The sequence below is a fragment of the Lampetra fluviatilis genome, chromosome 71 (genome assembly GCF_964198595.1).
Source record: "Lampetra fluviatilis chromosome 71, kcLamFluv1.1, whole genome shotgun sequence".
Classification (NCBI taxonomy): Eukaryota; Metazoa; Chordata; class Hyperoartia; order Petromyzontiformes; family Petromyzontidae; genus Lampetra; species Lampetra fluviatilis.
In genome coordinates, this window is record NC_136345.1 from 2,254,068 (window position 1) to 2,277,785 (window position 23,718).

The 23,718-nt window shown below is 49.5% G+C and overlaps 1 protein-coding gene across 4 annotated transcripts in view; it reads left to right on the plus strand.

Annotated features, from left to right (window-relative positions):
- Window positions 1-23,718, plus strand: part of LOC144953012 (uncharacterized) — a 62,450-nt gene that overhangs the window by 2,794 nt on the left and 35,938 nt on the right. Inside the window, exon 3 of one of the 4 annotated variants that reach the window (XR_013640736.1) lies at window positions 793-987. The exons of 1 other annotated variant lie outside the window; for it this stretch is intronic. Coding sequence is in view for 1 of the 3 variants with exons in the window: in XM_078883518.1 (XP_078739644.1) it covers window positions 21,292-22,473 (1,182 nt within the window). In the remaining 2 variants the exon portion in view is untranslated. Of the gene's footprint in view, window positions 1-792; window positions 988-21,263; window positions 23,177-23,718 lie in introns of those variants that run through there. 2 more of the 4 variants (XR_013640738.1, XM_078883518.1) reach the window with 2 other exon arrangements.

Below are 23,718 nucleotides of genomic sequence, written 5' to 3' on the forward strand. Positions count from 1 at the left end.
CACAGAGAGAGAACACATATCGGCACAAAGAGAGAGGTCGTTTCTGTGACGGGGCCTTAAATATAGAGAGGGGGGCGAGGGCGGAGAGAGGGGAGGGGGCAGAGAAAAATTAGCATATCAATGAGTGGACGACAACGTGATGCTGCAAGTAAGATGACGACGCGGCACGGCACGCAAGCTTGAAAATCAGGAGAAAGACACACTAAAATTAAATAACCTAGTAAAATATCGAAATGTAATGTAATGCAACACAGAGTCGGTCAACACACAATTAACGCATAGCCCGGTTGATTACGTTTTTCAAAGATTGCTAAGTTCGAATTTAAGTGTGAAAATTCCAAAGAGAGGACACAGGCAGAGAGAACAAATAGCCAGAGAGAGAGAAAAAAGATAAGCTTAAAACTTCCCCGTAGAAGTGGTGCAATCTTATATTTGGAGCTTGCGTACCGTACCACGTCGTCATCTTGCTTACCGCTGTCTGTTCTCTCTGCCTGGGTCCTCTCTTTGGAATTTTCACACTTAAATTCTAACTTAGCAATCTTTGAAATACATAATCAACGGGGCTATGCGTTAATTGTGTGTTTACCGACTCTCTGTGTTGCATTACATTACATTTCGATATTTTACTAGGTTATTTAATTTTAGTGTGTCTTTCTCCTGATTTTCAAGCTTGCGTGTCGTGCCGCGTCGTCATCTTACTTGCAGCATCACGTTGTCGTCCACTCATTGACATGCTAATTTTTTCTCTGCCCCCTCCCTGTCTCCGCCCCCGCCCCCCTCTCTATATTTAAGGCCCCATCACAGAAACGACCTCTCTCTTTGTGCCGATATGTGTTCTCTCTCTGTGTGTCCTTGTGATGTCTGTCTGCTTGTATGTCTGTCTATAGTTTTCTAGTTAGATTTTTGTTGCTATTTTTTTTATGCCTGATGATGATTGCTTGTGTTGCAATCAAAACGTCGTAATATGCTATTATTTAATTTATTATTTAATCTTTAGACGTGACTTAACTGAAAGAACCAAAGAGTAATCAGGCAGTTCTACATGTGGTGGAGGAGCTCCCATGCCTGGTTAATGTGTTCACGACCAGCTCTGGTTTGGCAGCCAAAGTCTCACTTTAAATTTGTCTAGCAGCATTCTTTCATTAGACTGTAACACTGTGTGGAAGCTGCCTGGACTTTTGTGCCATACAAAGCTGTGAGTGTCCATCACCAAGGTCTAGTCTGTCTGAGACCATCCCTCTCCCTGCCATACTGGCATCGCACCCGCCTCTCACTTGTCGTACTGTGGATGGTGGGCGCACAGGACGGTGCCACGTAGCCATTCCAGGCTGGGTCCAAATGGGTTACGTGGGTCACCGAGCCACCAGGCCTCATTCCACGAGTGATATCAATATACAATATCTGTAACGAGTCCCCCCAATTGACTGCCCCTGGAACTCTATCGGGCACGTCCCACTGAGGGAAGTCCCCGGGGCCCAGGCAAGTACATGCTGGTGGGAATGTCGCTTGGCTGATTTGGGAATGCCTGGGAATTCCCCAGGAAGATCCAGAGTCTGTCGCCAGGGAAAGGGAAGTCTGGACTGCCCTACTAAATGTGCTGCCGCTACAACCCTCACCAAGACAAGAAAATTTAGAAATAAACGAACGAACAAAGCTGTGAGTCTTCTTGGCCACAGATATTACTCCTTTCTCTGTGGATGCAAAATATTAACTTACTTAAAGGACCGTCTGTTCTGGCTTATAATTAAGACTGGCCAGCCTATGATCCCCTCTATTGAACCAAACAAGATTGTATTAGAACCTTACAGATCCCTAAAATATCATTACAGAACATAATCAGCGAGTTTCTTTGGGAGGCCAAGCTGCATTGGTTGGGTCATGAATCCCGCATAAACAGACAGCATGCTCAATCATCTTCTGTTAGTCCAGGTGTTACGAGCTAAACACGCATGGCATTGGCTTGAGAAGAGATTGGAGGATGTGAAGTTGGTCACACCTGCTGATGACTGGTACCAAGAGTGTCATGATCAGCCTCTGTAGAGGAGGCCTGTGATATATGCTGCGGGGCAGTTGGAGATATTTGCTCTGCAACAACAGTGAGATCGGAGGAGCAACGCTCACATGAAGGGGTGGAACGCCGGGTGCCTAAAATGCAGCAAGACAGTGTGAAGCACAGCTGGTGCATCTGTTAAACATCTCAGTCATTCATCCCTTGACACCTGGATCATTCCAATGACCTGCTGACAAGTGATCCACACTTACATGGTATTCATGTGAAATGTATGTGTAGTGAGTTCAACTGAGTCGCAGACGTACACTTGGAGGCAACACATTTATTTAACACCAACACACGGGGTAACTGCCCCTTAACAGAATAACAACCTGTTGTGGTGACCACCAGGCTAACTGCACTAATTACAACGTAACGAGCTACTACGGACCGGGACCACAGCTCGGGTCCAGTTCCACATGTTGTAGACTTGGTGGAACGTAGACGAACGTTTCTTCAGGTTGAACAACAACGCCGGTTCCTCTGGGGGACCCGGCTTATATTTTTTGTGGTGTGGCTGGCTCCGCCCTTGGCCACGACCACCTTTCAGAATCCTCGAGCAGGATCTGGACCCCGACCACGTGACCACCCCTAGCCCCCACTTTGGGCCCCTTTGTAGACTTAACTGGTCACGTGTCCTCTAGGTCAACAAGAGTACCATGGCCTTTAGTAACCTCATTCCTACGGCTGGCACTCCCACACCCTATCCTGTAGGGCCGGCACTACACGCCAAGCGTGGTGCCATCCGGCGATATCAATCAGCGCTCACCAAGCCTCTCTAGGGCCAGTACTACACTCACCATAATGGTATCCGCGATGTCGTTACACCGCACGCCGTGCCTCTCTAGAGCCGGCACTACACAGTGACATCCCGCAATGTCACTACATCTGTAACAGTTTATTTATGTGGGGAGCGGTGGCGTAGTTATTACACTGTAACAAAAAAACATTTTTGTTCCTGGGTAGTGTTATTTCCTAATTGCATATACCTCAAAAGTACAGGAAATGCTATTATTCCCCACAAACTTTGCTTTTGTGACGAGGACAGTGATATTTTGAAATTTACCTATTTTCAATGATAAATTTGTGTCTTTTCGTTCACATGAAGTCCTGGTCACAAAAGCAAAGTTTGTGGGGAATAATAGCGATTTTCTATACTTTTTAGGCATAAGCAATAAAAAAAATAACACTTTGTACGTAGGAACAAAAATTGTGTTACATAGTATTATCATTGTACTAGCGGTTAGTACCCGGCGTTGCCCGGGCGAAAAAGGCAGACACATGTAGTTACACGCACAAATCGACTCACACATACATACATAGACTGAACAAAAACCGCCATTCACCACTCAGTGGCGGTGACGTCACGACAATGCTTGTGCCAGGCTATGTGCATGAAGTGTCGAACGCCCGCTGGCAGGAGGTCAGGGGGCAAACCCAGATGGCACAGATCGACTGACTGAGACGACTGGCTGATGCACCACCTGTGGCCCCTACTGTCGCAACTTTCTGTGCTTTAGCTACCCGGCGCTCCGCTCGTTGTTGTGAGCGTCACTCCTCCGCCCTCCGTTGTTGTTGGAGGGTGACTGATTCCAACTGCCCAGTAGCGTCCTTCAGGAGCCTGCTCCAGAGGGTGATCTTGACACCGTTGGTACCAGTCATCCGCAAGTGGACTCAGCTCCAAGTCATCCTGTACCAGATCACTCCATGTCTTCTCCAGCCCGTGCCGCGCCCGTTTAGCCCCCTCGATCCGGTCGAACAAAAGCTGTTTAGGAATGCGGTGGCTGGCCATGCGGGCTACATGACTCGGCCAACGCAGCCTAGCCTGCTGGAGGTCACCGATGGGACTTTGTCCACATCTTTCAAGGATTTGTGAGCTCCTCACACAATGCAGCCTGGTTAAACCCAGGATGGATCGTAGGCAGGCCATCCGAAATGTTTATAATCGGTGAAGATGTTCCATTAGGGGGTCCAAGTTTCGCAAGCATCGAGAAGGGAAGGAATGACCGTGGCCGAGAAGACCTGAAGCTTCGTACGGAATGATAGACCAGGTAGCTTCCACACAGTGTTACGCAGCCAATGAAAAGATAATGCAGCTCGACTGATTCGGAGTGAGACCTTTGCTGTTAAACCGGAGCCGGTCATTAGCACACTGGCAAGGTATGGGAAATTCTCCACTGTCTCCACAACTGCCCCATCACCAATTGGGAGTTGTGGGGGTGGAGTGTCCAATGGTACAAAATAGCCAGGCAGGTGCTTAGTTTTGGTGGGGCTGATGGTAAGGCCCCCACCTCTTGGTGGCAAGCTCCAGGTTCAGCAGCAGCACCTCGAACTCCTCCTCCGAGTGAGTTGCAATTAGCAGATCATCGGCATACATAACGTGGTTGAACAATAGAGTGCCATCCCTTGACCGCACCCGGGCATCGATCAGCCTCCCATTGTTTCTGTAGCAGATGGGAATTCTTCCGGTACAGGCATTGAAGGCTTGACGAACTACGTGGTCCAAATATATGTAAAATAATGTGGTAGCCAGAGGACATCCCTGTTGCACCCCAAGGTGGAAAGGGAATGGCTCTGACTCACGGCCACGTATTTAGATGTGGGGCGGCTCGACATGAAGGTCCTTAAGGATGGTGATTAGTGGGTCAGGGACTCGGAAAGCACAAAGAGCAACCCAGAGGCCAGGCCTACTGATGGTATCATAGGCCTTGAGCAGGTCAATAAAGCACACGCATGGACTAAGATGCACACATGGACCTACAGACACGCAAAGAAATGGAGTTACACCGACTAACACGCACATGGACTGAGACACACATATCGACTCACACAAACACATCGACTTACAGACACACATATGGACTCACACACACATAGACATGCACTTAAGATACACACACATATATGGATGTACACACATACAGCGACTCACACACACACCGACTCACACAGCAATACGTGGACTCACACACACATTGACGTAAACACACATGTACTTACACACATATGGACTAAGACGCACACACATGGACTTACACACACACACACACAGCGACTGATACGCGCACACTTGGACTGACACACACACATAACCACTTTGACATACACACACACATGGGGCGTTGTCCGTTAGAAAAAGACAGACACACACATGGAGTTAAAGACACGCATGGCTCTACACGCACACGCATATGGACTCAAAGACACACACATCGACGGGCACAGCAATCCCAGATGATGGCACAGCTATCAGTATGGCAGTACTACGTATGAGGAAATAGCGTGACGTGAGCGATGGAAACAATATAAATTTATTGAAGAAATAATCAAATCACAGACTGGCAGTAGACCGTGGCAGCGTCATAAAAGACAGCAAAAAAGGGAAAAATGAGCAACCTAAAAATCCAAAAAGAGTTTTGTGTACACAAACATAATTATTGTAACATGTCAACTTGTTTCATAATGGTAAACAATGAACCTGAGTTGTTATCTGCACACAATATCTGGCAACGTATTGTTTAAATAATAATAAGCAATCAACGTGAGTTCTTATCTGCACACAAACATTATTATAGTAATGTTTGTCAACTAATGTGTTTAACAATAGTAAACAATGGACTTGAGTTGTTAGTGTAAGAAGCAATGGACTTTGTACTTACCACAGCCATGTTGAGGCCTTGTGCCATGCGTAGCCCCCGTCCTGGCCTACATTGGCGAGGCAGCAGAGTTGGCACATTGGCAGGCTAGGGGCTGGTCCACTACCCCTCCCCCCAGCATCCCCCGGGCGTGCAAGAATAATGGTATGCAAGCACTGAAATATGATCTACGGAGTCTGCAGTATAAACTGGACGCATCGTGTTGGGGGGGGCAAGAGGACATGACACTGAATAAATATCCGCAGCGTTATGTGTGTATGTATTGCCTGTAAAACGCGTAAAAGGAAATGTCCCCCGTGAGCTGGAGCGAACGCGCAGCACTTGGTAGGGTCCGCCCCACCACGCAATTGGCGTCAGTTGGTACGGGCGATGTCGTGCAATAAGTAAATAATGAATTATAGAAACGGCACAAATGTGTTAATTAAACTACTTTAACGTTTACGGATGGGAAAACGGAATAGCCTATTCCCACCGCGGGACTTAGGGCGTGTCGCTCGGCAAATTTTTTTCTACGTGAAGGCCACCGTCCGAGAGCCAAATCCCCCGCAAGCGTGAGCGCGTGGAGACTTTTTATATATAAGACTAGCTTCACTACCCAGCTTCGCCCGGGACTTGGATTCTTGTCTTGGATTAATTTCATATTCCCTTATTTTACTGAAAAACCTTGAAGAAAAATTATCCTTGCAAGAAAGAAAAAAGTCGAAACAAATCAATTTACCTAAATTGGATGTTTTCACTCCAGGAAATTCAACCTCAACCCACTTCTACGTAAGGTCGATTTTGGCCACTCAGGAAGGGAATGACGTGGCGAGCCTAAAATAGTCGCATTCACTTAGAAATTCCAGACAGGATAAGTTGTGACGCCAGAGCTCAGCATTGTAGAGTTTTTGCTGCTTCACACAAACAAACAGATGTATTTACTGCTTTATATTTAAGACTAGCGGAAGTACCCGTTTTTGCCCGGGTGAAAAATATATTTCTTAAAAACCTTACATATATATACACAGATACTAAGGTATTGTCAAAGCCCGGTGGGCTGTTTGTACATTTCTCCACCAACAAATATATAAGAGGCTTTCACAAGTCCAAAAAGTTGTAGAAAGTGTGGGGTAAATAGTTGATGTCAAAAGGTTTCCGAAAATTGTGGTCTCCCCCCCCCCCCTCAAAAAATATCTTTACCCCTCGTAGGTATATATACTAACAACACCTTACAAACAACAGAGGAAGTGGTATCTATTGACTCTGTAGTAGTATCTACTGACTGTACCGTAGTATCTACTGAGCCAGTAGTAGCTACTGACTGTGTAGTAGTATTTAGTGACTGTAATAACTACTGACCATAGTAGTATTTACTGGGCCTACAGTAGTATCTACCGACTATATACTCGTAACGACTAACTGTATAGTATCTGCTGACTCTATAGTTGTATCCACTGACTATAGTAGTAACTACAAAATCTATAGCAGTATCTACTCACTCTATAATAGTATCTACTGACTCTAGTAGCTACTCACCGTGGTAGTACGTACTGACAGTATAGTAGTATATACTGACTGTAGCAGTATTGACTGACTGTAGCGGTATATACTGACTGTTTTAGTATTTACTATAGCGGTATCTACCAACTCGATAGCAGTATCTACTATCACTACAGCAGTGTATACCGACTGAGGTCGTACCTGCTATCACTACAGCAGTGCATACTGCTGTGTTGGTACCTGTTATGATGACAGCAGTGCATATTGTGGTGGAACCTGCTATGATTACAGCAGTGCATACTGCTGTGGTGGTATCTGCTATGATGAGAGGAGTACATATTGTGGTGGTGGTACCTGGTATGATAACAGCAGTACATACCGAGTGTGGTGGCACCTGCTATGACGACAGCAGTACATACTGTGGTGGTACCTGCTATGATGACAGCAGTACATTCTGTGGTGGTGGTACCTGCTATGATTACAGCAGTGCATATTGACTGTACTCATCATTCACCCTCACCATTCACCACTCACAACTCACCCTTACCACTCATCCTCACCACTCACCACTCCCACTCACTTCACCATTCACCCTCACAACTCACCACTCACCAATCTCCCTCACCACTCACCCTCACCACTAACCCTCACCACTAACCCTCACCACTCTCCCTCACCACTTTCCCTCACCACTCACCCTCACCACTCACCGTCACAACCACCACTCACCCTCACCACACAACCTCACCCTCACTACTCACCATTCATCCTCACCAATCACCACTCACCAATCACCACTCACCACTCTCCACTAACCCTCACCACTCAACCTCACCACTCACCCTCAAAACTAACCACTCTCTCACCACTCACCCTCAGCACTCAGCACTCACCACTCAGCACTCACCCTCACCACTCACCCTCACCACTCACGCTCACCACTCACCCCTCGCCACTCACCCATCACCACTCACAACCGCCACTCACCCTCACCCTCACAACAACCACTCACCCTCACCGCTCACCACTCACCCTGACCACTCACCACTCATCCTAACCAATCACACCCTCACCAATCACCACTCACCCGCACTGCTCACCCTCACCACTCACCGCTCACCCTCACCACTCACTCCTCACTAATCACCCCTCACTAATCACCACTCATAACCGCCACTCACCCTCACCACTCAACACTCACCCTCACCACTCACCCTCACTACTCACCCTCACTACTCACCACTCATCCTCACCAATCACACCCTCAACAATCACCACTCACCCTCACCACTCACGCTCACCACTCACCCTCACCACTCACTCTCACCACTCACCCTCAACAATCACCACTCACCCTCACCACTCACGCTCACCACTCACCCTCACCACTCACTCTCACCACTCACCCTCATAACAACCACTCAACCTCACCGCTCACCACTCACCCTCACTACTCACCCTCACCACTCACCACTCATCCTCACCAATCACACCCTCACCAATTACCACTCACCCTCACTGCTCACCCTCACCACTCACCACTCAACCTCCCCTCACCACTCAACCTCACCCTCACCCCTCACTAATCACCACTCACAACCGCCACTCACCCTCACCACTCACTCTTACCACTCACCCTCACCACTCACCCTCACAACAACCACTCACCCTCACTACTCACCCTCACCACTCTCCCTCACCACTCTCCCTCACCACTCTCCCTCACCACTCACCAGTCATGCTCACCACTCACCATCACTACTCACCACTCACCCTCAACACTCACCCTCACCACTCACCCTGACCACTCACCCTGACCACTCACCACTCATCCTCACCAATCACACCCTCACCAATCACCACTCACCCTCACCACTTGCCACTCACCCTCACCACTCACCACTCACCCTCATCATTCACCCTCACCACTCTCCCTCACCACTCTCCCTCACCACCCTCCCTCACCACTCACCAGTCATGCTCACCACTCACCATCACTACTCACCACTCACCCTCAACACTCACCCTCACCACTCACCCTGACCACTCACCCTGACCACTCACCACTCATCCTCACCAATCACACCCTCACCAATCACCACTCACCCTCACTGCTCACCCTCACCACTCGCCCTCACCTCTCACCCTCACCACTCACCCCTCACTAATCACCCCTCACTAATCACCACTGATAACCGCCACTCACCCTCACCACTCAACACTCACCCTCACCACTCACCCTCACCACTCACCCTCACTACTCACCCTCACTACTCACCACTCATCCTCACCAATCACACCCTCAACAATCACCACTCACCCTCACCACTCACCCTCACCACTCACGCTCACCACTCACCCTCACCACTCACTCTCACCACTCACCCTCAACAATCACCACTCACCCTCACCACTCATGCTCACCACTCACCCTCACCACTCACTCTCACCACTCACCCTCATAACAACCACTCAACCTCACCGCTCACCACTCACCCTCACTACTCACCCTCACCACTCACCACTCATCCTCACCAATCACACCCTCACCAATTACCACTCACCCTCACTGCTCACCCTCACCACTCACCACTCAACCTCCCCTCACCACTCAACCTCACCCTCACCCCTCACTAATCACCACTCACAACCGCCACTCACCCTCACCACTCACTCTTACCACTCACCCTCACCACTCACCCTCACAACAACCACTCACCCTCACTACTCACCCTCACCACTCTCCCTCACCACTCTCCCTCACCACTCTCCCTCACCACTCACCAGTCATGCTCACCACTCACCATCACTACTCACCACTCACCCTCAACACTCACCCTCACCACTCACCCTGACCACTCACCCTGACCACTCACCACTCATCCTCACCAATCACACCCTCACCAATCACCACTCACCCTCACCACTTGCCACTCACCCTCACCACTCACCACTCACCCTCATCATTCACCCTCACCACTCTCCCTCACCACTCTCCCTCACCACCCTCCCTCACCACTCACCAGTCATGCTCACCACTCACCATCACTACTCACCACTCACCCTCAACACTCACCCTCACCACTCACCCTGACCACTCACCCTGACCACTCACCACTCATCCTCACCAATCACACCCTCACCAATCACCACTCACCCTCACTGCTCACCCTCACCACTCGCCCTCACCTCTCACCCTCACCACTCACCCCTCACTAATCACCCCTCACTAATCACCACTGATAACTGCCACTCACCCTCACCACTCAACACTCACCCTCACCACTCACCCTCACCACTCACCCTCACTACTCACCCTCACTACTCACCACTCATCCTCACCAATCACACCCTCAACAATCACCACTCACCCTCACCACTCACCCTCACCACTCACGCTCACCACTCACCCTCACCACTCACTCTCACCACTCACCCTCAACAATCACCACTCACCCTCACCACTCATGCTCACCACTCACCCTCACCACTCACTCTCACCACTCACCCTCATAACAACCACTCAACCTCACCGCTCACCACTCACCCTCACTACTCACCCTCACCACTCACCACTCATCCTCACCAATCACACCCTCACCAATTACCACTCACCCTCACTGCTCACCCTCACCACTCACCACTCAACCTCCCCTCACCACTCAACCTCACCCTCACCACTCACCCCTCACTAATCACCACTCACAACCGCCACTCACCCTCACCACTCACTCTTACCACTCACCCTCACCACTCACCCTCACAACAACCACTCACCCTCACTACTCACCCTCACCACTCTCCCTCACCACTCTCCCTCACCACTCTCCCTCACCACTCACCAGTCATGCTCACCACTCACCATCACTACTCACCACTCACCCTCAACACTCACCCTCACCACTCACCCTGAGCACTCACCCTGACCACTCACCACTCATCCTCACCAATCACACCCTCACCAATCACCACTCACCCTCACCACTTGCCACTCACCCTCACCACTCACCACTCACCCTCACCATTCACCCTCACCACTCTCCCTCACCACTCTCCCTCACCACTCTCCCTCACCACTCACCAGTCATGCTCACCACTCACCATCACTACTCACCACTCACCCTCAACACTCACCCTCACCACTCACCCTGACCACTCACCCTGACCACTCACCACTCATCCTCACCAATCACACCCTCACCAATCACCACTCACCCTCACTGCTCACCCTCACCACTCGCCCTCACCTCTCACCCTCACCACTCACCCCTCACTAATCACCACTCACAACTGCCACTCACCCTCACCACTCACTCTTACCACTCACCCTCACCACTCACCCTCACAACAACCACTCACCCTCACCACTCACCCTCACAACAACCACTCACCCTCACCGCTCACCACTCACCCTGACCACTCATCCTCACCAATCACACCCTCACCAATCACCACTCACCGGCACTGCTCACCCTCACCACTCACCGCTCACCCTCACCACTCACCCCTCACTAATCACCCCTCACTAATCACCACTCATAACCGCCACTCACCCTCACCACTCAACACTCACCCTCACCACTCACCCTCACCACTCACCCTGACCACTCACCCTGACCACTCACCACTCATCCTCACCAATCACACCCTCACCAATCACCACTCACCCTCACTGCTCACCCTCACCACTCGCCCTCACCTCTCACCCTCACCACTCACCCCTCACTAATCACCCCTCACTAATCACCACTGATAACCGCCACTCACCCTCACCACTCAACACTCACCCTCACCACTCACCCTCACCACTCACCCTCACTACTCACCCTCACTACTCACCACTCATCCTCACCAATCACACCCTCAACAATCACCACTCATCCTCACCACTCACGCTCACCACTCACCCTCACCACTCACTCTCACCACTCACCCTCAACAATCACCACTCACCCTCACCACTCATGCTCACCACTCACCCTCACCACTCACTCTCACCACTCACCCTCATAACAACCACTCAACCTCACCGCTCACCACTCACCCTCACTACTCACCCTCACCACTCACCACTCATCCTCACCAATCACACCCTCACCAATTACCACTCACCCTCACTGCTCACCCTCACCACTCACCACTCAACCTCCCCTCACCACTCAACCTCACCCTCACCACTCACCCCTCACTAATCACCACTCACAACCACCACTCACCCTCACCACTCACTCTTACCACTCACCCTCACCACTCACCCTCACAACAACCACTCACCCTCACTACTCACCCTCACCACTCTCCCTCACCAATCTCCCTCACCACTCTCCCTCACCACTCACCAGTCATGCTCACCACTCACCATCACTACTCACCACTCACCCTCAACACTCACCCTCACCACTCACCCTGAGCACTCACCCTGACCACTCACCACTCATCCTCACCAATCACACCCTCACCAATCACCACTCACCCTCACCACTTGCCACTCACCCTCACCACTCACCACTCACCCTCACCATTCACCCTCACCACTCTCCCTCACCACTCTCCCTCACCACTCTCCCTCACCACTCACCAGTCATGCTCACCACTCACCATCACTACTCACCACTCACCCTCAACACTCACCCTCACCACTCACCCTGACCACTCACCCTGACCACTCACCACTCATCCTCACCAATCACACCCTCACCAATCACCACTCACCCTCACTGCTCACCCTCACCACTCGCCCTCACCTCTCACCCTCACCACTCACCCCTCACTAATCACCACTCACAACTGCCACTCACCCTCACCACTCACTCTTACCACTCACCCTCACCACTCACCCTCACAACAACCACTCACCCTCACCACTCACCCTCACAACAACCACTCACCCTCACCGCTCACCACTCACCCTGACCACTCATCCTCACCAATCACACCCTCACCAATCACCACTCACCGGCACTGCTCACCCTCACCACTCACCGCTCACCCTCACCACTCACCCCTCACTAATCACCCCTCACTAATCACCACTCATAACCGCCACTCACCCTCACCACTCAACACTCACCCTCACCACTCACCCTCACCACTCACCCTCACTACTCACCACTCATCCTCACCAATCACACCCTCAACAATCACCACTCACCCTCACCACTCACGCTCACCACTCACCCTCACCACTCACTCTCACCACTCACCCTCAACAATCACCACTCACCCTCACCACTCACGCTCACCACTCACCCTCACCACTCACTCTCACCACTCACCCTCATAACAACCACTCAACCTCACCGCTCACCACTCACCCTCACTACTCACCCTCACCACTCACCACTCATCCTCACCAATCACACCCTCACCAATTACCACTCACCCTCACTGCTCACCCTCACCACTCACCACTCAACCTCCCCTCACCACTCAACCTCACCCTCACCACTCACCCCTCACTAATCACCACTCACAACCGCCACTCACCCTCACCACTCACTCTTACCACTCACCCTCACCACTCACCCTCACAACAACCACTCACCCTCACTACTCACCCTCACCACTCTCCCTCACCACTCTCCCTCACCACTCTCCCTCACCACTCTCCCTCACCACTCACCAGTCATGCTCACCACTCACCATCACTACTCACCACTCACCCTCAACACTCACCCTCACCACTCACCCTGACCACTCACCCTGACCACTCACCACTCATCCTCACCAATCACACCCTCACCAATCACCACTCACCCTCACCACTTGCCACTCACCCTCACCACTCACCACTCACCCTCACCATTCACCCTCACCACTCTCCCTCACCACTCTCCCTCACCACTCTCCCTCACCACTCACCAGTCATGCTCACCACTCACCATCACTACTCACCACTCACCCTCAACACTCACCCTCACCACTCACCCTGACCACTCACCCTGACCACTCACCACTCATCCTCACCAATCACACCCTCACCAATCACCACTCACCCTCACTGCTCACCCTCACCACTCGCCCTCACCTCTCACCCTCACCACTCACCCCTCACTAATCACCACTCACAACTGCCACTCACCCTCACCACTCACTCTTACCACTCACCCTCACCACTCACCCTCACAACAACCACTCACTCTCACCACTCACCCTCACAACAACCACTCACCCTCACCGCTCACCACTCACCCTGACCACTCATCCTCACCAATCACACCCTCACCAATCACCACTCACCGGCACTGCTCACCCTCACCACTCACCGCTCACCCTCACCACTCACCCCTCACTAATCACCCCTCACTAATCACCACTCATAACCGCCACTCACCCTCACCACTCAACACTCACCCTCACCACTCACCCTCACCACTCACCCTCACTACTCACCACTCATCCTCACCAATCACACCCTCAACAATCACCACTCACCCTCACCACTCATGCTCACCACTCACCCTCACCACTCACTCTCACCACTCACCCTCAACAATCACCACTCACCCTCACCACTCACGCTCACCACTCACCCTCACCACTCACTCTCACCACTCACCCTCATAACAACCACTCAACCTCACCGCTCACCACTCACCCTCACTACTCACCCTCACCACTCACCACTCATCCTCACCAATCACACCCTCACCAATTACCACTCACCCTCACTGCTCACCCTCACCACTCACCACTCAACCTCCCCTCACCACTCAACCTCACCCTCACCACTCACCCCTCACTAATCACCATTCACAACCGCCACTCACCCTCACCACTCACTCTTACCACTCACCCTCACCACTCACCCTCACAACAACCACTCACCCTCACTACTCACCCTCACCACTCTCCCTCACCACTCTCCCTCACCACTCTCCCTCACCACTCACCAGTCATGCTCACCACTCACCATCACTACTCACCACTCACCCTCAACACTCACCCTCACCACTCACCCTGACCACTCACCCTGACCACTCACCACTCATCCTCACCAATCACACCCTCACCAATCACCACTCACCCTCACCACTTGCCACTCACCCTCACCACTCACCACTCACCCTCATCATTCACCCTCACCACTCTCCCTCACCACTCTCCCTCACCACTCTCCCTCACCACTCACCAGTCATGCTCACCACTCACCATCACTACTCACCACTCACCCTCAACACTCACCCTCACCACTCACCCTGACCACTCACCCTGACCACTCACCACTCATCCTCACCAATCACACCCTCACCAATCACCACTCACCCTCACTGCTCACCCTCACCACTCGCCCTCACCTCTCACCCTCACCACTCACCCCTCACTAATCACCACTCACAACTGCCACTCACCCTCACCACTCACTCTTACCACTCACCCTCACCACTCACCCTCACAACAACCACTCACCCTCACTACTCACCCTCACCACTTATCCTCACCAATCACCACTCACCCTCACCACTCACCCTCACCAATCACCACTCACCCTCACCACTCACCCTCACCACTCACTACTCACCACTCACTACTCACCCTCACCACTCACCCTCACCATTCACCCTCACCACTCACCCTCACCATTCACCCTCACCACTCTCCCTCACCACTCTCCCTCACCACTCTCCCTCACCACTCTCCCTCACCACTAACCAGTCACGCTCACCACTCACCCTCACTACTCACCACTCACCCTCACTACTCACCACTCACCCTCAACACTCACCCTCACCGCTCACCACTCACTCTCACCCTGACCACCCACCACTCATCCTCACCAATCACACCCTCACCAATCACCACTCACCCTCACTGCTCACCCTCACTGCTCACCCTCACCACTCACCCTCACCACTCACGCTCACCCTCACCACTCACCCCTCACTAATCACCACTCACAACCGCCACTCACCCTCACCACTCATTCTCACCAATCACACCCTCAACAATCACCACTCACCCTCACCACTCACTCTTACCACTCACCCTCACCACTCACCCTCACCACTCACCCTCACCACTCACCCTCACCAATCACCACTCTCCCTCACCACTCTCCCTCACCACTCTCCCCCACCACTCACCCTCACCAGTCACGCTCACCACTCATCCTCACTACTCACCCTAACCACTCACCACTCACCCTCAACACTCACCCTCACCACCACCACTCACCCTATTCCCGTTTTAAAAACTTACTTACGTGTCGCCAAGTATGCTTGAGGGTGATTGGTGATTGGTGAGGGAGAGTGGTGAGGGTAAGTAGTGAGGAATAGTGGTGAGGGTGAGTTGTGAGGGTAAGTGGTGAGGGTGAGTGTGAGTGGTCAGTGATAGTGAGTGGTGAGTGATAGTGAGTGTTGATGGTGAGTGGTGATGGTGAGTGAGGGAGAGTGGTGAGGGAGAGTGGTGAAGGTGTATATATTTTTACCTATGATGACAGCAGTACATGCTGATGTTTTGTATGTTAAATGTAAAAGCTAAATGTGTGAATGTGTGTGTGGGAAATGTTAAGCAAACGTGGCAGGAATAGGGCGATTCTAAAGGAATCTACAACCTTCGATGATTCCTTTGCGCGATTCAAAGAATCGATTCCTGGCGCGTAGGAGGTTTTCATATTTAATTACAGAGTTGTATTTTCATTGGTATGTTATGTTTTAAAGTTTTCAGAAGATTTTAAATGTATTTTTCCCCCGGGCAATGCTGGGTATATCGAGTTTATACCACAAAGTCGTCGCCTGACAGAGTTGCGTGTCGAGGCCTAGTACCGTGCAGAGCCTCCGGCCTCGCCTAGATTGCCCACCCGGCTGATGCTGGGTACTGGGACCGTTACCCCCCCCCCCCCGCGCTACAATAATACTGTCTAATTGCTATAATTTTATTATCTACCGACCCTATAATAGTAATTGCGCACATTGGGGTGGGGGGGGGAGTGAAGAGGACGTGAAACTTTGATGAATTTACCTCAGAGTCGCGTGTTAATGCGTGCGCATATTTTTAGCGGGAATTAAAAATGGCGTCCACCCCGCAGCGAAGGCGTTGCTACCCGTTGCCAGGGGCAACCGCCGTGGTCCGCGCCGGCCGGCAATATCAAATAAATAAATAAAGAATCAAATAACTTAATGAAGAGAAATCGCACTAAATCGATAATCGGTCCGATTTAAAGTTTAGAGACTAAAAATCGGAAATGCCTAAGTTTACCGCGGGGCCGGGGGCGTGCCCACCTGCAAAATTTAATCTCGGCGAACCCCACTGTCCGAGAGCTATATCCTCCGGTAGGGAGCGTACGCAGACGGACAGACAGACAAAAAATGAATTATATAGGTTAGTTATAGATTTGAAGCTTTCGTGACTGCAAGGATTCATATTCTTAGGTTTTTTCGGTAAAGTCACGTAGGTAAAACATTAAAATTAATGAAAGTAAAATAAAATAAAAATCTCGACGTTTCGGAGGCAACACAAGTCTCCGTCATCAGGTGGGACCGTCACAGCCAGATTTGCTGCATCAAGTGAGGCAATGATTCAAGATGTAATCCCTTCAAAGCAAGTTGAGGGGGGAGGAGAGGGGGGCGGAGCTCATAAGAATGTGGTAGCCAATGAATGGAACGTATCGGGAGGGAGGGGGGCGGGGCTCAAAGACGGCACGACGTGTCACGTAGAACGCCTCGGGAGGGGGAGGGGGGGCAGGGCCAAAAGAATGCACGACGTGGTACACGTCGACGGCGTGGACGTGGTTGTGCGCAAGCAACTACTGCTGCACACGCCAACGCATTGGACAGAGAGGGGGGGAGGGGAGGCCAAACGAGAGTGTGGTGCAAGTGTACGTGGACATGTGTGTGTACAAGCACCTGTTGATACACATGATAGAGAAGAACGAAAATGCCCATGTTTATACCAGTGCTGGCTGAACAATGAAGAGAGTACTGTTAAACACTGGAGATGTTAACACTCGGTAAAGTAAAGTAAAATAGTGCCTGTCAGATAAGATGGTCCAAAAATGTGTAATTAAGTCTTTTTTTTTTTGCGTGGTTGATAACATCTTTCCAATGATTACTAAGTTTGTACCCATCATCACGGTGGAAATTATGTCTGTGTTTGTATATTTGTATGGCTTCGTGTACAAACCTTTGATGGTAGCCAGGAGGTTTGCAGAGAACCTTGGTCTCGGAAAAGACAATTTCATGAGAGCCCACCGAGTTGTAGCAATGATCGGCAACGGCCGAAGAATCAGTTCTGCCGTGTTTCAGATCTGACTTGTGCTCGCGGACACGATCAGAAACATGACGTTTCGTTTCTCCAATGTAGCAATCACCACAAATGCAACTCAATTTGTAGACTCCAGGATACTGTAAGTCAGGAACGACATCCTTCACAGATGGGATCAGATCACGGATTTTATGCACCGTACTGAATCGGACTTGGATCTTATGTTTGTTTAGAATTTTGGAGATATTTTGGTCACGCCTGCTATGTATGGTAACGTGATAGTTTTGGTCGGAATTTCATGTGGCTGTTTCTGTGTGGTGGGAGAAACAGCTTGGCGGATATTGCGGTCAGAGTATTCGTTCATCCTGAGGGCCCGATGTACATGTCTTAATTCACCGGTCAGGTGGTGTTGGTCAGAAATGCCTCAGAGCCCATAGCAGGCGTGACCAAAAAGATCTCCAAAATTCTAAACAAACATAAAATCCGTGATCTGATCCCATCTGTGAAGGATGTCGTTCCTGACTTACAGTATCTTGGAGTCTACAAATTGAGTTGCATTTGTGGTGATTGCTACATTGGAGAAACGAAACGTCATGTTTCTGATCGTGTCCGCGAGCACAAGTCAGATCTGAAACACTGCAGAACTGATTCTTCGGCCGTTGCCGATCATTGCTACAACTCGGTGGGCTCTCATGAAATTGTCTTTTCCGAGACCAAGGTTCTCTGCAAACCTCCTGGCTACCATCAAAGGTTTGTACATGAAGCCATACAAATATACAAACACAGACATAATTTCAACCGTGATGATGGGTACAAACTTAGTAATCATTGGAAAGATGTTATCAACCACGCAAAAAAGACTTAATTACACATTTTTGGACCATCTTATCTGACAGGCACTATTTTACTTTACTTTACCGAGTGTTAACATCTCCAGTCTTTAACAGTACTCTCTTCATTGTTCAGCCAGCACTGGTATAAACATGGGCATTTTCGTTCTTCTCTATCATGTGTATCAACAGGTGCTTGTACACACACATGTCCACGTACACTTGCACCGCACTCTCGTTTGGCCTCCCCTCCCCCCTCTCTGTCCAATGCGTTGGCGTGTGCAGCAGTAGTTGCTTGCGCACAACCACGTCCACGCCGTCGACGTGTACCACGTCGTGCATTCTTTTGGCCCTGCCCCCCCTCCCCCTCCCGAGGCGTTCTACGTGACACGTCGTGCCGTCTTTGAGCCCCGCCCCCCTCCCTCCCGATACGTTCCATTCATTGGCTACCACATTCTGATGAGCTCCGCCCCCCTCTCCTCCCCCCTCAACTTGCTTTTAAGGGATTACATCTTGAATCATTGCCTCACTTGATGCAGCAAATCTGGCTGTGACGGTCCCACCTGATGACGGAGACTTGTGTTGCCTCCGAAACGTCGTGATTTTTATTTTATTTTACTTTCATTAATTTGAATGTTTTACCTACGTGACCTACGTGACTTTACCGAAAAAACCTAAGAATATATATATAAATCAGGTGTGTTGCGGGTTGACGCCACACACTTCATGGTCATTCCCCCCCCCCCTCCCCGCCAAAATACAAAAGTCTATTTTATATCTAGATTTGAAGTTTTAGTGACTAGACAGACACACATATCCACACATTTCCCTTTTATATAGATAAATCGACATTTTGCGACCCCCATTGCCACCGTGTGGCATATTATTACGTGCCAGAGACTCTGTTGAGAGGACAACAGTCCGAGTCCATAACTGGCAATAAGTAACGGCAAAGCAGTTACAAGCGACTCACAGAATTGTGCGCGGTTGCTTATACAGTACACGACTTCCCTGAAGGCAAACACCTTCAGCGAGCGCAATTCCGATCACACGCGTCGAATAAAAAGCAAGGGACAAGTCCTTACTTAATAACAACTCCTTACTTACTAACAACTCCTATTATTTTTCATTGCTGAAGGGGTTGCCCCCCCCCCACCTGAAAATCCTGGCTCCGCCTCTGAGTGTGTGACAGTGTCAAGTTTGTATTTGCAGTAAAGTCTATTAACTCTATTGAGCATGGAGGTTATATCAAAACGGTAGTTTATTTTTGTTTTCCTCTGGAAACATTTGTAAGAATGGAGTCAGGATGATATCACAGCACATGTGCAGCTGAAGTCAGAACTGTTTATCCCAGCATTCAAGGACATCTGTGCCTGGCTTCACACCTCTAAGTTGCAATTCAACATTAATGTATTGATTTCTGCATAACACAAATAGTATTCATATTCTTGGTTCTTTCGGTAAAGTCACGTAGAAGGGAAACAATAAAGTAATAAAAAATATAAAACAATTAAATTATCACGACGTTTCGACTTCAAAACAAGCAATCATCATCAGGTGTGTTTTTTTCCACACCTGATAAAGATTGCTTGTGTTGCAGTTGAAACATCGTGAGAATTTTTTAAAAAATATTTTTTATTATTTTATTGTTTCCCTTCTACGTGACTTTACCGAAAGAACCAAGAATATGAATCCCTGCAGTCACGAAAGCTTTAAATCAAAACAAATAGTATTATTTTCAACAGCCTTTGCTTTGTCAGCTGAATTTAGCTTTCATAAATATTACTTTTGTAGCCAGACAGCCGTTTTGTGTGCACGGAGTATTGGGTTAACATTCATTTTGAAGATACGAGGGCTTCTAGGCATGTTTGTGACCATTTACCTTCTCATTGTGTGCCATAACAGCCCGTGTGATGAATTTGGGACACTTTTTCACTATATCATGAATATATTAATAGGTATAGACAATTGTCCGTGTAAATATGCATTCCTTTGTGTATCGATACTGACGTGTAGATGGTGTTGATATTTTTTTTCTGTCTGCAGCTGTCACTTCCTCTGCAGAATTAGTCTAATGGAGCAAAGGCACTCTGCCCGGCTCGGTGCATACAGCATGGATCGTACTGGAAATTTGACACGGCACCAGAGAACTCGCACAGGAGAGAAACCCTTCAAGTGCAGTGTGTGTGAGAAGGCGTTTGCACTTTCATCTCATCTTGTAGCACACCAGAGAACACACACGGGAGAGAAACCCTTCAAATGCAGTGTGTGTGGGAAGGCATTTGCACGTTCATCTTGTCTTGTAATACACCAGAGAACACACACGGGAGAGAAACCCTTCAAGTGCAGTGTGTGTGGGAAGGCGTTTGCACAGTCATCTATTCTTGCAATACACCAGAGAACACACACGGGAGAGAAACCCTTCAAGTGCAGTGTGTGTGGGAAGGCATTTGCACATTCATTTTCTCTTGTAGCACACCAGAGAACGCACACAGGAGAGAAACCCTTCAAATGCAGTGTGTGTGGGAAGGCGTTTGCACAGTCAACTACTCTTGTAGAACACCAGAGAACACACACAGGAGAGAAACCTCTCAAGTGCAGTGTGTGTGGGAAGGCGTTTGCACAGTCATCTACTCTTGCACAACACCAGATAATACACACAGCAAAGAAACCCTTCAAGTGCAGTGTGTGTGGGAAGGGGTTTGCACGCTCATCTACTCTTGTAGACCACCAGAGAACACACACAGGAGAGAAACCCTTCAAGTGCAGTGTTTGTGGGAGGGCGTTTGCACTTTCATCTCCTCTTGTAGCACACCAAAGAACACACACGGGAGAGAAACCCTTCAGGTGCACTCCTTGCGGGAAGACATTTGCACTTTCATCAAATCTTCATGCACACCAGAGAACACACAAGCATCAGAAGATCCAGAAGGAGTGGAGTCTGAAATCGGCTTGTGAAAGTCAAAGTGCCGCAATGAGCCCATCCCTCATTAAACAAGAACCGGAAGAAAATCCCAGCTTAGACACTTTTAAAGGTATCAAGGTGAAATATGAAGAGGTGAAGGTGAAATGTGAAGAAGTGATGGTCAAGAGCGAAGAAGTGAAGGTAAAATGTGAAGATGAAGATTCAACTCCAAAATCAGACCTTCACATCGATAGAGGCAACGTGAAGCAGGAGGAGAATTCTGACTGTGAGGCAGAGCGAGGCAACTCCCAGCAGTTTGTGGAAGTTGAGGTGTGGGTGGACTTCCTCTGAAACAATACAAAGTCAAATGGAGACCCGGTAGATGTGTAGCTTGAGATGATGTCGCTCCAATAGACGCACCTTTGTCACAGGCCTTTAATGACAAGAATGTGAAGTTGAACGCTCAATTCCTAGGTTCAACCTGCAGGGCAAGAGCGGCCAGTCTTTGTGGACCTGTGGGTTGCGTAGATCTCTAACCAGGAGTGAGAGCCAATAAGCTCCCAAGCATTCGATATGTAATCATAATTGCATTTACATGGTGCTTGCTTAATTGCCTCAGCAACTTGGAGTTTTGTATCGTATCTTGTCTCAAACACTCGAAGAGCATCCCCAAGTAGCAGCTGCCCCTGTGTGGCACAAGGAGGTGGCCCTGCACCGGCCTGCATGTGGACAAGAGCCTGTCAGTAGGGGGCGGTGGTTGATGTGGCATCTTAGTTGTGGAGTTTGTCGGTAATGTTTTAGAATTCGATACATTTTGACCCAGACGTCAGAATGCAATGGCCTACTCGTTTTGAATTACACTATTATGTTGTACATTCACTTCGATTTAAAGCTTTCGTGACTGCAGGGATTCATCTTCTTGGTTCTTTCGGTAAAGTCACGTAGAAGGGAAATAATAAAATAATAAAGATACAACATAATAAGATAATTCTCACGACGTTTCGGCTACAACGCAAGCAGCCGTCCTCAGGTGAAGAATGAAACACCACCAAGCTTGGAGCGTATATTTAAGCTGGGTTGGAGGGGGAAGAAGAGCGCCTTGACAAATTAATTTGCATATCAAGAGGAATTTAACATTCCTTCCCTTTGTTAATTCTACCCCCTGTCCCCTCCCTTTGATGCTGCTAATCCTGCATAATGCACTGGCATAATATGACTTTGAAACCCCCCGCCCACCTCCTACGCATTTCCCATAAATATGCTAAATTCCTCTTGATATGCAAATTATTTTGTCAAGGCGCTCTTCTTCCCCCGCCAACCCAGCTTAAATATTCGCTCCAAGCTTGGTGGTGTTTCATTCTTCACCTGAGGACGGCTGCTTGCGTTGTAGCCGAAACTTTGTGAGAATTATTTTATTATGTTTTATTTTTATTATTTTCCCTTCTACGTGACTTTACCGAAAGAACCAAGAAGATGTACATACACTTAAGCAGACGATGCGGATTTTTTTAAATAATTTATTGTTAATACGATGTAACCTGATGCAGCATAATTAGGTGCAGTAATTAAATTTGGTTAAAATGACTCAATAATTTA